Raw genomic sequence first — 15,894 nt, 5'->3', positions numbered from 1 at the left:
ACGGACAGAATAATCAAAAAGGAATAACTGTCTGGATGGATTCTGTAACGATATTTTTTACTTGCTGTGTGTTCACTGGGAGCGTTTATACAGGATAAACGGGTTGTTGTATCATTTAAGATCCTGCTGACAACAAGGAATTAAATGTCATAAACCACAAGCGCACGTATCAGAGCTGCAACAATTAACCGTCTACTATTTTGCCAAATGAGTCGTTTCAGTCTCCCCCCCCCCCCCCCCCCCACTTTTTTTTGGGGAAACAAAAATGTCAAAAACTTCGCTCGCTATTGTCGTCGCATTTTCTTGTCATTTTATTAAGTGAACGGTTCGCTGATTAATCCGAAATATAATTGCAGAATAATCGATGATGATGAAAATAACTCGAGGACACTGTACCGGTTGCTGTCACAAATAGGTTTGCCGGCAGAAAAAAAATCTCGTTGCACTATTAAATGATTTCTAATGTGTTTTTAAAAAGGCCAGTTGATTTCATGTCGTGTTATGCGATTTATTCTTGGTTCCAGAAAAATGGAATGCGTCAGTATATTTGTTGATAAATGATCTGCTGTAAATCATAAACAAGATCATGATAATTTACCATAATAGGTTGAAATCTACAATAATTACTCGTGTATAGATTTATGAAAATGTATTATTAACTTACCAGATATTATATCATGGCTGGCGTGTCGCTTGTTTTACAAATATTGCAGAATTCAACACCATAGACGAGCAAACCTACACGATCTGATTATTTTCTCGCCATTCGCGCCCAGCTGCGACATTACTGTTGTGCATTTGACTGCAGCTTCATTCCACGAATTAATCCTTGGGCCTGCATGTGTTAACCAGCCTGCTACCAAGACATGAACATGAAAAACCATAAGGAGACACCAAGTCTGACTCGATTATTTAACGACCTCTGACTTGATATCTAAACCGTCATCAACTCTTGGTAATGTTTGACATTTTTAGCAAAAGCTTGTTACCTGCCCTCAGTAAAACATTACGAGCACATCTTACTTGACTAAAGCCGTTATGCAACACCTTGGCACTGATATTCACACAATATTTCTACCCCAGTAATCCGTGTGTGTGTGTGTGTGTGTGTGTGTTTGCTTGTGTGTAGATTTGTCAGAATGCGTTAAGAAGACAGCTGACCCTGGATCTGCTGGTACCACAGCAACAGACAGGAAGGCAGACATGGGTGGGTAAGTCTGCTCTCCTCTGTCTAATGGCGGTTCTGACGTTGAGTCAGTTTTTGGTTCGTGTCACTGTGGTCAGCCAGGCTTCCTCCGTTCAACCCTCTGAAGAGACAAAAGTAATATTTACAATTAGTTTTTTTTTTTTTTTGGGTCACTGCAAAAAATCTAGCTGACAAACATGCTTTTCTCGTAAATGACGCCTTTTTTTTTTTTTTGCTGATTACATCTTCAACATTGGAAACCACTGCAAAAAGGAAGAATACTGACAAATTAAAGGAATAGTTTCCTCTGGGGAAGAGGGTTACATTTCTTTTATTCTGTACAAAGCAAAATAAACCAGACTAAGGAGTTTTTGTTTCTCTCTCTTTCTCTCAGGGTTCGGTAACCGCTGCATTCAGCCCAAAGGCCCTCGAGAAACGCCCCTGGAGTGGACATGATGGAACAGTCCGTCTTAATGTCCACACCCAATATCCTCCCTTGCCAGGAGATGGACTCTACCAATCTCACCTGGCTGGTCCAAAACCAAGTTGATAGATGCCACACAGACGGCACATATTTACATTGAAACTGTAATTGTGTGCCAACATCCCTTCAAGACTGAGCTCCTCTCTTCCACCCCCCCCCCCTTCTCTTCACTCACTCCTTCAAAGTGCCACTGTGCCAAGCAGGGGAACGCATACTGGTTAAGTGGCATGTCCATCCTTGAACAAAGCCCACATTCTCCTCTTCAGCTTGCTGATGATTTGACTTCTCTAGATGCTGACCTGGGACCAGTCTGGTTATTTCCCTGCTAATTATTGAAGGATAATTCCTATGTTTCTCCCCTAATTTTTTTGAGAGTAAATAAAGAAGTGATCAAGTTCTCTCGGAGCTCATCCTAAAAAAATGTGTTCCTTGTTAGGCTAAATGGAAATATAGGAGTAAACATTGCATGTTAGATAATGTGTTCTACTTACAGGAGGGACACTTGTTCATACCAAATTAGATCAAACTACTTTTCCGTTGTGAATCAGGAATTATCTTGAGCTACTGTGGGAAGCTGATACCGAACTCCTAGAAGGTGTAAGCCTCCTCAAATTCAATAGACAACAATCGTCAGTGCGAACCAAGATAATCTGTTACCCATGACGCAACCTCTTCGTGGGGTATGTGCAGGTTGCCGGGGTGCTCTATCTCTCCCTCTCTATCTCTTTCTCTCTCTGTCTCTCTCGCTCTCTCTCTATTCCTGAGTGTCTCTCCCTCTTTCTGTGCGCTGGTGCTACATAACGAAGAATCAGCATAGAAACAGAAGGACTAAAGCTGACTTCATTCACCCGTCTCTCCCCTCCATCATGATTTCAGTAGGATACATCCATGCATTAGCTGCACTAATGTTTGCTCTAGTACTGTATATTTCTATGCTGACCTCCCCTTCACCAGAGTCGTAGATTTGACGTAGTTTGGTCATCACAGCATTCGGAGTCGTGCTCTGTGGCTCTCACGATGTCTGCTAATTCTGTGGCAGTCCCCATTTTCCTGTTGTGTGTCAATGTGAACATATTAAGACTTGAAATTTATGAGCTTAGGGAAAGGCGATGCTCTGTGCTGGTGAGAGTGTCATTTCTAGTGAGGACTGCTCCCCTAGGACGTGGCTTTAAACTAAACTGTCTTGAAATATTCCCCGTTTCCAGTCTCAGTCACATCACAGCCGTTCAAAAAGAAAGAAAATACACAAGAAATATCAGCTATGATACATTTTTGGAAGCATATTAAACTGACAAATAGAGCTGATGAATTTGTGGTAACGCACCTTAGCACAACAAGACTGCAATCCAAACGCTGTTGATCCGCTGCACCTCGGCAGGACAGACGTTTTCCAGAAGGTTCCTGTGGTGAAGTAAAAGTTTGACAACGCGTCTTGGAAGTCACCTGAAAGGCTCTTAGTGATGGTGGAGCATTAGCAACCATTACCAAGCAATTCTAAGAAGAATTTGGGCTTGTGTTAGTAGGATTTGCTTGAGTCAAAGCTATGTTGTGTTAAATACATCCATCATGATTTTTTCATGTCTGCCTTTCTTGCATTCGGTGTGCATAAACTAAAACATCTTTTTGAAACACAGCAACCGTTAACCTAAAGCATTAAACTTATTGGTAAACAGGCCGCAAAAAGCAGCTAAATAGTGATTTCCAGTACCCTAAAATAACCCATCGATAATGGCCAAACGCCTCATCTCTGTGACTCTGGCTCTCATTGCTGGGACCATGAACCTGCCTTAGTCTGATAGCCAATAACGGTCCTTAAGTTGGCTTTTTTTTATCTTCTGTTCATGTATTTATTTGGACTTACTTCAGGACTCATAAAAGCCGTTTATTACAATATCATCTACGTTGTCCTGCTGTCGTCTTTTCTTTCTCACATTTTCTCATGTTCTGGTTTTAACAACCCCCCCCCCCCCCATCCCCCCATACCCCGTCCCCGTCAGTGAGGCCATCAGGTGAACGACCATGGAAGTCAATTTATACGTCTTGTCCCCTCTCAGTTTGACGTTACAGAACACCCGGGAATCCTAGAGGGGCTTGACAGCCCCCAGGAGAGCCAACAATAAGTCTGGTTCCTAAAATAGCTTAAACAAATTTGGCTTGTATGGTTTCTCATCTGACGACCAAAAGTACCTGCTTGTGTAGGAACCGCTCGAAACCCAGGACTAATGTTCTCTCCTGTTAGCTTCCACTACGTTAGCGACCATAACTATACAGTTATATGCATTGTTTTTAAGATAAAGAGCTGTACAGGGCAGTTGAGGTATATATTATTTCAGATTTTTGTTTACTATCTCTTGAATATTCTAATTAACAGAAGATGTAAGAAAGTCAATGCATGATGATGATGATGATGATGATTATTCCTCTTCTACACAATGTTTCCCTTCAAACTGTAAATTATTCTGCCTCCCCTTTGTTTTTGCTTCTGGCAAATATTTCAGGGTTATTATTATTATTATTTTTTTTAAACTAAATGCTTTCTTGTTTTAAATGTTTGACAGAAGAAAAGCGTTGACTGACCTTTTAGATAGCTACAACGGGCTCAGAATAAGATTGTAATAATAATATTATTGATAATGATAATAATAATAATAATGGTCTTTTTTTGTAAATGGTATTTTAAAAGTTATTTTTGTATACGCGGTTGTTTGTTGCGTCACATCCTCTTGCCTCCCCACCTAATGTTATGCATCACTCCCTTTTTAATTTTATTTTTTTCTCTCTTGCGTTATTCCATTTTTTTTTTCTTCACGTCACTCAGCATTTGTAAAACATGCAGTGGAGATGGAGGCGGAGTCTTAATTTTTTCAAGGCTTTCCTCTCAAAATATCTAATGTGATACTTTATCTTTGTTTTTCTTGTTTTCCCTCTGTTTATCCATTACATGCTTGTCTATCCGACACCCTCCACATATGCACACTGTCCTTGATCTCAGAAAGAGCCCACCTGTGCCTTTAAGAGAGCGCCCACCCTTCCCTGCGCCCCAAATCATCATTAGCGGCATAAGCGTGAGCAATGGGATTCACTGCTTCTTGCTCATTGCCTCCTGAGGGATTCCTGTCCAGCAACGCCTCACAACCCCCCCCCCCCCCCCGTCTAATATAAACACACTCACAAAAATGTTTGTATGTTGCAGAAATCAATCAGTAAAAATGAACATTATGCAAAGACACGCCTCCTTTTTCTAATTTGTATGTGATGTGATGAGATGTTGTGTGCTCAGGATGGGTGTAATGAATTACTTATGTCTGAAACTGCAAAAAAGTACTTCGTTTTGCGTAGTTTTCATCTTTTTTTTGTGTGTTGAAGTATTCAGATCCTTTACTTTTATAAGGTTTCCGTATCAGAAATACTTGACTGATCCCCCGCGGACAAAATTCTTGTGTCGCAGGCGTTCCCTTCAAGTACAGAAAATATCAAGTTACGAACAATACAATATGTAAAATGGGAATATGACAAAATAGGAATATGTAAAAACCATATAAATAAATAGATGTATATCTGTATAGATCTACATAGATGCATGCACAACTAAAAAGACAAATATAACAGGTATATATAAAAATAAGAGAATGTTAACAATGACTAATGTTTCATTAGAATTCTAACCCAAGGAGCAAAGGGAAAGTGAAGTATAAGTAAAGTTGACTATTGAATACTCAAATAGACACATTTTTAATGTGCCTATTGAACTATTCTATAAAATAGCATCATATATTCAATGTTCTATATGGACATATCCAATATCAATAAGAGATTTCAGTTAAAAACCATTAATTACTGTGGTGTAACAATTACATGCACAAAGTAGCATAAACGGGAAAACTCAAGTACATATATATGTATGTATATATATATATATATATATATATATATAATATCTGAGCTAAAGTGCTTTGCTACTCTCTACTGCTGCTCATTTTGTGTTTGTATATATTCACAGGTATTAAAGGTGTCAATAAAAATTGGCTTGAAAATGACTTGAATAGGCAGCAGGAGCACCTCTGCCACCTGCACTTAGAAATTAATTCAACTTGCCAATTTAAGTTGGATCAAAATTATATATATATATATATATATGTGTGTGTGTACATATATGTATATATATGTGTGTGTGTATGTATGTGTTTGTGTCTATATATGTGTGTGTGTGTATGTATATATGTGTGTGTGTGTATATATGTATATGTATAATGTGTGTGTAAAATAGAAAGTAAACAAAAGTAATAGTTCCATTTACTCACATTTTTCAAAGCAGTCCTTTTTCAGATTTTTACAGGAGAGCTGCAGAGCATACACACTACCACAATTAGCCACAGCAGGTGGTATAAACACACGTTTGCACATCTCACGCAGAGAATTCAGGGTTTTACATTTGTAGTCTCTCCTCACACATGGAGGCCCAGCAGGTGGGCCGACATGCTATAATGATTTGCTGTTGCTCACATGCGTCTTATGTTAATTTCAGAATAATTGCACGAGCGTACCTCCTGCAACATTCTACGATCCTATTAGTCCTTTTTGATTATGGCTTTCAATAAAATGAACATGTTATAAGCAATTTTTGGAATAAATGATACATATGAATTAAGAATCTGTAGTTATGCAGAACTTAAAGATCCTTGTTTTCTTCCCCTTTCCCTGACATAATCTTACCTTTCCTTCTTATTTGACTTCAGTTTTTCTGTTACACACCTGATCATCCTTGCAGTTTCTTTTGTGTATAACACACACATACACACACACACACACACACACACACAATAAATAGATGTAACGTCTGAGACACACACAGTCTCTCTGTGTAGTATAAATTAAGCCAGGTTGCTATCTTAACTGGGTCACCTCAGTTTCCCATGGAGCAGTTTAGCACGTTATGTAATGGCTTATAAATATAGCCAATCAGTGTTGAGTGTATATGAGCAGCAGACTGCGCTACATGCTGAATACACTGAAAACTGTTTCAGTTCGGATTTCATGCTGAGAATATTAAACATTCAACCTGATTACTTTAAGTATATTGTCACATACAGTCGTTTCTGTAATGCTTACTTAATATTTATGCTGTTTCCCTCAAATGATACACACACACACAGATTTCCACTTCTGTCTCTCTTCATACAATAAGCTTGTCAAAATGCTTACAGCCAGCTGTAACTTTACAACCCATCTTGTTCCACTACTAATCATATTTAGTATTCATGGCTTACTGTCCCACACTGATAGTGCTTGTACCGAGAGCTTGGCCAGACATGATCAAAATGTGTTCATCTCAGTAAATCAAAGCGTAAACAAGGCCGGTGGATTCATGAGGCTGTATAATGATGGGTTCTGTGTGTGCGTGTGTGTGTGTGTGTGTGTGTGTGTGTGAGCATGCGCATGACAGAGAGAGTGATAAAATAATCCAGCTGAGAAGATTTGATCAAAGAGGCAAGTATATCCTTTTGATGGGAACATTTTAATTTAAACTCCCACAGTGCTCCACCGTTCCCGCTCCTCAGTGTGTTCTCCTGATCAGCTGCGACCGGTCGTACTCTGAGGCATCGCCAGCCTCATCGACAACACTCTCGGTGCTATTTAGTTCTGATCTGTACAGTGTTGACAGCAGGTTTCAAAATTATTGTAATAATTTTAGCAAAGAAATGGTACTTTGGTACCTGCAACTTCTTGTATGAACATGTGATCATGCAAATACAAGCCACATGTAGGCATCTGTGCTGACTCTCCATACTGTTAAACTGTTTTAAGTCAATTTTTAAAAAAAAGAATTAAGTTAAATACCGCAAACCTTTAACTTTGTTGTTGTGTTATCAATAATAACATTACTACAAATTATACATTAATAACTGGTAATGTTTATTAGTGTCTGAATAGAAAAATGCTTTGTTATGCTTGAAGTTTTAGTGTTGTAATATGACTTAAGTACATAGCAGCAGGTGTACTTTGGAGAAACTGTACTTTCTACTTCAAAACATGCCTCAAACCGGTGTAATACAAAGTGCTATTATAAACTCTGCTACATTACCCTTTCTCATCTCCTTAAATATATCAATATATATCTCAAGTTAAGGAAGGGTTGTTATTAATCTTTTAATGCTGTTATTTCATGAAAACTAGTTTATTATCTCGTTATAACAAGATAACAAATGTCATCGTCACGTATGATAAGATAATGGCATTAAAAGTTTATTAAACTTTTCTTGGCTTGTGTGCGGGGCGGCATGGCTCAGAGGTAGGAGTGACCGTCTCGCAACCGCAGAGTTGCTGGTTCGATTCTCACTTCCCCTGGTGACGAGGTAACCTTGAGCATCATACTGAACCCTTAATTGCACCCGATGACCCTTCGACGGACTGGCGACCCGTCCAGAATGAACCCCGCCTCTCCCCCTACGTCAGCTGGGATAAGCTCCACCTCCCGCGACCCTCAGTGGATAACTAGTATGGAAAATGGATGGATGGCTTCTGTGCAATGACCTCTCAACGTCATGTTACTTGAAATCCCATACTTCGATACTTTTGAGAGGTGCAACTTCAATTGTACGACCGCTAAAGTCTGAGTTAAATAATTAATATTAGATTTACTCTGTGACAAGAGAGCTAGCAAGGGCAGACGTTTAACTTTAGATCTAGTTGCTATCCACTTTACAGGAGTTGGTCCGTCTCAGGCTCTGTAATCCCGCCCCTTTCTGCCCACTTGTCAATCAAATTATAGCCCGGCCCCTTCACTGCCTGCTCGCACGTCGCGCGGCCGTTGGGGGAAGAGAGTAAATAGAGAGAGAAGCCTCAAGATGGCTGACTCGCAGGGCTCCGTTCACCTCACTGGTGCTGCTGCTACTGCGGTAGCCCCGGTGGCCGCCCCCGTTAAATGCCCACTCTCAAAACCGACCGACTCGAAGAGAGCCCCTGATAACCGCTCACAGTCTTCCCGGGATTTCAACCTGCCGCCGCCCAAGAAGGTCCGAATGGAGGAGAGATGCGTTAAACCCAAGAAAGTCAGAAGGGACGGAGGAGTGGGAGGCAACTGTAGCGGCAAACTCCAGCAGCCAGCGAAGCAGCCAAGTCCTGCCAGCAGCGCGGGTTTGTGGAGCTTAATCCCGGTCAAGGCGAGCGGCAACAACCCTCCGGTGCCTGCTGTCGGTGGACCCCAGCCGCCGACGCACAAAGTCTTCAAACAGAGCGATTTCCTCCTCCACAAGGCGCCTTCCTCCGTTAAAACCAAGAAACCGAGTAAAGATAAACAGCAGGAGAAAGAGAGGGAGAAGGTGAAAGGAGGCGGAGAGGAGAAAAAGAAACAGTTGTTGACCTCCGGATCGGGGAGTTACGTTAGCAGCAACAACAGCGATATCAGCAGATTTAACAACATTTCTGCAGTGAAGAGAGAAAATGGGGAGGTCATATTGCCACCCAAAGGTAGGCCATCACATTATTCCCCCTGTTATTATTTGTCTAACTCTTTGAAACCATTTAATGAAGTTGTCTGGTGTTTATTGCAAGTAAACTGGTGCTTTGCCCTTTTATAGTTACTTGGCTCATGGATTCAACCACTTGGAACATGTGGCCCGAGTTGTACGCCTCCTAATTTTTCGGACGAGCTAGCGTTACTGTTTAAACGTTAAAAAATAGATAATACTTTGATATGATAAAATGTATCCAACTAAACGCGAAGGGTGGCTGTTCATACGCAGTTTATTGTCTACAAAGCCCAGTTCAGTCGATGGTTCTGCGAGCTATGGCTGCCAACTTTCGACGGTTGTTCACCCGCTCGTGAACCCTCGAGCTCTACAACAGGGCAGTCAGTCGCGCGACCCGCTCCGAACATTGTAACCAGCTGCTCTCGTGCTGCTGCTGCTGCGGAATATCTTTACGTAGTTACGTCGCACTGACAAAATGTAATACATACGTTTGACGGTAATGTGATACTGAATTAATATGTAACATACGCTTCTAACGAGCCAAAAATATATCACCTTACGATGTTATTGTTTACTCAGTTTCAATGATTTTTACCGTATTGCGTTGTCTGTACTAAAACTACACGCTGCTGTCATAACAATATGACAGCCGCCCGCCATTATAGGGTAAGTGTTGTTTTGGTAGAGCACCACGCCCCCCTCTGTAACCTCGGGCTGTATGGAAACAGAGCTCCGTGGCTTGTTGATACTCCATGTTCTACGGTTGGACAGCCCCAACATACATAGACAGCCTCTCCTTTAGTAGTTTGTTTGAATATCAGAACTTTGTTGGTTCAAATTATGTCTTTTTTAGATGGCAAAAGTAAGTTTTAAGGCCTCTGTTAATCCGTAGTTTTGTTTTCAGGATGGTGTTATGACAAGGATTTTTTTTTTTGCAAATGTGAGGGGACATAAATTGACATATTATCCAAAACAGAAAAAAACCGTCAGTTAACTTAGCAATGGAAAAGATTTAAACTAGGGCTGAGCCATATATTGAGACTGATATGATACATCATGATATAAGACTAGATACTGTTTTAGATTTTGGGCATAGTTCCAGTGTTGTTTTGTCCTGGGTTTCAAAGACTGCATATAATGATCTAAGTGATCTATTTTTTTTTTAAATTAATGCGATTGCTCAAGTACTGTTGTAATTGTATTTATCCACTTAGCAATTATAACCACATTACTGTTGACTCTTTATTAAACATCTCATTGTGTTAATTCCTCAAAAACACTGATAGCCATTCCAACTCAGTTCACCCAGTATTGTTGAAGTATGTGGTAAAAATTATTAATAACAGTTGATTTTGTTCATCTCATCCAGCCCTTATGTTAACATTTAACAATACTGGATAATTACAGATTAGTGACATTTTTTTTTTTGCCACATTACATCAGCCCAAATTCTAGACAACACAGATTTCTCATGTTTTAATCCTGTTACAGAATCTTAACATTTGGATCGAATACATAATAAATGTAATAGCGAAATGTTTATCCAACAGCAGTGCAGAAGGATTATTGTATATTGTCAAGAAATTATATTGTATTATAACTATAAACATATTGAAGACATATTTGAAAGTTTTTGCTGCTTTTAAAAGACTTTCAAGCATAAAATGTCATAGTAAAGTGATTATGGGGTCAAATAGCTTCGGCTACTTTTATATGCTTAATGATGTGGTATGGCTATAACGCCAAATATGCCACTGAGTCACAATTTCCTGTTGCTGGTGGCATGTGATCTCATAGCTGTTCTTCGCAGGAAAATCCTGTCATGAGTCTACACATCATAGAGAAGAAGGGATGAAGAACACTACAACTAATTTGAATGATCAAGTGTCATAGCCAGACCTGTAGCTGCAGTGTTTCTAAACTGGTTTCAGACTTAGACTAAAACAGAAACAGTTGAAAACCTATGTTGACTATTTTTTTCCCCTCATATAAAGTTGATCAGGAATCCATAATGAATAGGAGTAGTGAGCAGAATCCATAATGCCCTAGATCGTGATATAATCTTAACAATTCCCTTCCCTCTTTATAACTGTTTAATTACTGGTATTGTGCTTTTTTTTTGTTTTGTTTTTGTGAATGATTTTTTCACTGTCACACCTTAGCTTAGCAACACCTCAAATGTCAGTGCTTGTTTCCGCATTTGTGTGTGTTTTTGTGTGAATGCTCAGATAATAGCAGGGGTTCTGAGCGCATACACAAGAGTGTTGTCGGTGAGTGCATGATGTCACCCTTTTCCAGTTGGGTTGTTTAAGAGGTCATGACGTGCTCTGAACAGCGACCGCAGTCGGTGAGAACACAGAGCGAGATGTGTTATTGGCCTGTAGCCGTAACACACCGTCATAAACATCCTTTCATCAACAGGCATTGTTAGATGTCAGCTTTTATTCAAGCTGAAAGGTGTCAGAACAGACAGTGGCTGGTGTTTTGACACAGAAAACATAGTCCTCTGTATTATAATGCTCAGTTGGAATTGTTATCTTGTTACCATGCACTATTTTCATCTGTGTGAACATTAAGTGGATGATATAGATAAAAAAAAAAACCAACAGTACCAGTAAATCGGTTAGTGTAGGAATGAGCCCCAAAACAGAGCTTGCTTTTGGTAAGGACTGCCATGGGATTCCATTGAACCCATGGTGATGCTAACTTCCACCTTGGCCTACTAAAATACATCATCCCTGTGGTACTCTTCAGCAGCGTTCCTTCAAGAGACCCATTGAGGTGCTGAAGCGTCTAATTGCTCCTGTAGCCAGCAGTGTAAGAGCAGAGTGTAATTACAGTTAAAAGCTTCAAATTTGAGGAAGTGATCTGAATGTTGGAAGATGGCATTAATCCTTTACACAACATTTTTTAAAGGATTAAAACGCTCCGTTCTCCAGCTGCATCTGAAATACTGGCGACAGCATATCGGTCCACTTCTTTGACTCTGATTCAAAGGGTATTACACCGTAGCAGAGTCAAATTCTTTGGAATTGATTACACTGGATTTTACCAGGATGTGTTGAGTGGCAGGCTGGCCATGTGTTGAGACATAATGCTTTTTGACAGGAGGACGTGAGTTTGTGGCACAATGCTGGAAAACGTCCTTGAGCCAGAGAGTGAGTCCCTGTCAGCCTCAGGAGCACTTCTCTACAACAGATTGTGTTCTGTCTCTCTCAGAATATTTCCTATTTGGATCAAAAGAGTATCTGATCATCACAGTATTGTTGTTATTTGTTCTTGAGGGGCGTTTGATGCTGGGGCTCGGCTGAAGGAAAGTGCTGGAGGGAGGGAGAGACAGAGAGCGACTGAAGAATATGACTAAAAATATTCATCACTGCATAAACTAGACGGGTTTGTTAAGGTGGAAACTATTGCTTAACTTTGTTGTTACAGGTTCACATTCCTCTAACAATTTAATTTGGATGACCTGTCTCTGACCCACATTCATTACATTATGTCACCAGGGTTGTCTGCCTGGAAGTCAGGCCAACTTTGTTGTGTCACTGGCTGCCACCTTCATATTTATTTTTGAGTTGATTCCTGTGCCAATATAATGCACTCATTTGTCACAGTCATTATTTTGAATCTTTTTGTTCCATCCTGTCTTAAATCTGGTTGCACCGTATGTGGTAAAGTACATGGACTTTGTCAACCTAGATTACATCATCGTGTACATTATGATGTCAGAATGATTATACCAAATTCCAACACTCTCATTGAATTCATAGCCATAACAACACAGTAACAAAGTTGGAGTAGCTGCCAGTAAATCACCTTTGCTGTGAAATACTAGCATTGCCTGTCATAGTAAGGCACTTTTTGATACAAATAACCGGAAAAACAGTGGCTACCAACAATCTATTATCAGACTCAGTGTTCCAATTACCCGTAAGACCATAGGCTGCTGCACATCTTTCTAATAATAAAAGTCATGTGAACTGGGGGAAGTTGGCTTATTGCGAATCAAATGTCTGAAATGCTGTAATTGGGCTATTTGTGTGCATGTAAATGGTCCATGCTGACAGAATCCCAGAGGAGTTGAGCAACCATTGGCCTGTGGCTGACTACAGAGGAGAGGGAGAAAGAACTGGAGCTTTTGCAATCAGCACCCAATTAAGACACTGTCAGTCAGACCACTTATTCACTCCAAAAAAATTACAAGACACTTAACGCAGTGTGGGCAATTGCAGGTCAGAATGACAAAGACCGTAGGGTTCTCACAGCTAAATCATTTCGAAAACCTTTGTGGTTAGATTTCCTACACCAGCAGGGATGAGCTAAACATTCAAAGTTACAAGATGTTTCCCGTAGGAACAATTGTTAGTTTTATAATTTCTACCACCACTGATTGGATAGGAAACAATATTATATCTTTCTGGAGTGTCCTGCCACAATAATGTTGTTCATCACAGTCAGGAATCCATCATTGTTACCTCTATCCTTGGCTGCTAGTAACAGAAGACAGATAATAGAAGGGATGTATGCCTTATGTTTTGAAGTTGTCACATTATCATAAATTAAGTGCTCATCAGTGTCCAACTCATTATTCTCATTTGACTGCTCTTCAGACTGCAGGGTTAACAATGGTGAAATGGAGATGCCTTTAGAGTTTAGATTACTGAACAGAAAAGTAATTTAAAACTAGTGTGTGTCATGTATTTATCTTTTTTGCCAATTTTGAGATCAAAATGAAAATCTTCAGTATTATATCACTGATCAATATCAGATATAAAATAGCATCAATCAGTTTATAGGTTTGATGCACAACATTTGAATATGTTGTCTAATATGTTATCCAATCTTTATAATCATTCATTTCTAAAGTGGACCTTCCCACCTACTGGGAATATTCAGGCATATCCACAGTAGAGTGTCCAGGGGACAAGACCTGATGCAAAAGGTGTACTGCGGTCACCTAGCCAGCTGTACTTTCAGTTTGTCTAACATTATTTGCTTTTCATAAGTCCTCAAGTGCTAACACTTCCAGACACATTCAAGATGTCCAGCAGACTAAATATCAACCTGCGAGTGTGAGAGTGGTCAATTTCTGGTTTTTCAAGTCCAGCCATTGAACTTTGATTTTTTTTTTTTTTTACGATTCCACCAAAAAAGACTGTCTTTTGTGTCCAGTCCGGTAATAATACCTGGTGTTATGTAATGTTTACAGCTATTCCAATATGTTCTGTCACATCTTTGTTAATTCTGAGTAAGACCCTAGAAAGCTTCAAGCGGAGCCAAATTGTTATTTTGAAATGCGCTGCTTTTCTCCCCCACCAGGCAGTTTACAATTTTACAGCACTTATTTTGAAGGTTTCTACCTATTGTGGTTTGTCAACGTTCTTGGCATTCCTCCCATTAACCATGGAGTGTGCCTACCTTCCGGCATGACAACTTGTGAAGGAAAACATCTCAGTAAAATTTAAAATGCCATGATATTTACTGAAGTATTTTCCTTTGGTCATTGGAAAAGAACACACCCCTGTACCTCTAATTCTCTTATTGCTCCTTTAAGCATTTTTACTTTGAAAGCATTTTCCCCTTTGATCCTGCAAACGCCAGTGCCAACCCTACTGTGTTCACTTTTGCTCTCCCTGCGTCCACAGGAGAATGAACAGTCTGAAAACACAGCTTCTTTTAAAATACGGATCTAGCTGAGTTCAAAGAAAAGGTTCCTTGGAAAGAAAAAGGGACTGAAGAAAAAAAGACACTCCCTGTGAAAAATTTTTTTTTTTCTAAAGAAATGTCTTCATGTGGAAATGAAAAGAAATAAAGAATCAAAGGAATCAAGGTATAAAAGATTTGATCAGATGAAAGTTATTTTAAGAAAGGTGAGGCTTTATTAGCTCAGCTGGAAGTGAGAGATGCTTATTCACTGAAAGAATGTGTGTAGAGAGACGGAGGGTATGATTCAAGATGGTCATTGTGCAAACACAACAAAATTCTAGAAGAAAAAGGATGGAGGGAATAAAAAGTATAATTTATAGTTAACGATAAAAGTGGAGTGCCAAAGTTCAATAAAGTTGTGTGATAGTGTACTAGGGTGGTGTAGAAATACTATACATAATCAGTGGCTTGAAATGTGGCTGGATAAGAATGACATGGCAATTTCGGGTTTGAATTAATGACCGCCAGTTGACTCATTGTTGGTTCAGAGCAGCCAAAATGTCATTAGGCATCCAAGGCTGCTTAACTTCTTACTGGCAAGATCTCTGCTGCCATTAAAAAAAACAAAACTGGGTTGTTTGACAGAACTTACTGGATTAACTAACAAACAGTACATTTGGAAAGTCCCTTGATATCCATGCAGATCCAGGAGACAGGATCACGGACTTAAGGGAAATGGCTTTTCGAGGTTATTTCCAATCAACTACAGATTCTGAATCATCATTTTAAACAATCTAGCACAATAAATTGGGGAGGTGGTTGGAAGAAGCTAACAGAAACTTGGCTTGAAGTGCATCATCAGGAATGACACAGGAATCAATGAGACAGGCCCGCCATGACCTGGAATCTACCGGAACACTGGTGACAATGTCTCCGTTTATAGATTCAACTTTAAGTGCTCTTGACCATTCATAAGCCAGCAGACACAACATAATGTTGAAAAATGAGAAACATTCAACAGACATTTATCAATTTTGTATCATTATTATATATCGTCTTGTCTTCCTATTTGTGCAAGAACAAATAACCCTACATATAAGATAAATATT

The 15,894-nt window shown here is 39.7% G+C and overlaps 2 protein-coding genes and 1 long non-coding RNA gene across 6 annotated transcripts in view; 2 read left to right on the top strand and 1 right to left on the bottom strand.

Annotated features, from left to right (window-relative positions):
- Positions 1-5,110, top strand: part of ptpn12 (protein tyrosine phosphatase non-receptor type 12) — a 46,742-nt gene extending 41,632 nt beyond the window's left edge. The window contains exons 18-19 of one of the 3 annotated variants that reach the window (XM_086202163.1): positions 1,130-1,207; positions 1,581-5,110. In XM_086202163.1, coding sequence (XP_086058289.1) covers positions 1,130-1,207; positions 1,581-1,642 — 140 coding nt within the window. In that variant the 3' untranslated portion in view covers positions 1,643-5,110. Of the gene's footprint in view, positions 1-1,129; positions 1,212-1,580 lie in introns of all 3 variants that reach the window. The other 2 variants (XM_086202164.1, XM_086202165.1) reach the window with 2 other exon arrangements.
- On the bottom strand, positions 245-6,543 carry LOC147262886 (uncharacterized). 2 transcript variants are annotated; one of them, XR_015112498.1, is made up of 5 exons: positions 6,423-6,543; positions 5,972-6,011; positions 5,053-5,125; positions 2,995-3,071; positions 245-1,307 (listed from the first exon to the last, which is right to left on the bottom strand). It is a non-coding gene; the product is annotated as an uncharacterized LOC147262886 (long non-coding RNA). The 2 variants fall into 2 exon arrangements; XR_015112497.1 differs by having other exon boundaries at positions 6,384-6,536.
- Positions 6,544-8,471: 1,928 nt separating this feature from the next.
- LOC147262885 (uncharacterized) overlaps positions 8,472-15,894 on the top strand; it is a 37,615-nt gene continuing 30,192 nt past the window's right edge. Inside the window, exon 1 of the mRNA XM_086202160.1 lies at positions 8,472-9,137. Within this exon, the coding sequence (XP_086058286.1) occupies positions 8,516-9,137 (622 nt within the window). The 5' untranslated portion in view covers positions 8,472-8,515. The remainder of the gene's footprint in view (positions 9,138-15,894) is intronic.

This window comes from Aulostomus chinensis, chromosome 4 (genome assembly GCF_037954235.1).
Source record: "Aulostomus chinensis isolate RoL2024-O1b breed Wild chromosome 4, RoL_Achi_v1.0, whole genome shotgun sequence".
In the NCBI taxonomy this organism is placed as follows: Eukaryota; Metazoa; Chordata; class Actinopteri; order Syngnathiformes; family Aulostomidae; genus Aulostomus; species Aulostomus chinensis.
This window is presented reverse-complemented; position numbering and strand designations above follow the sequence as displayed.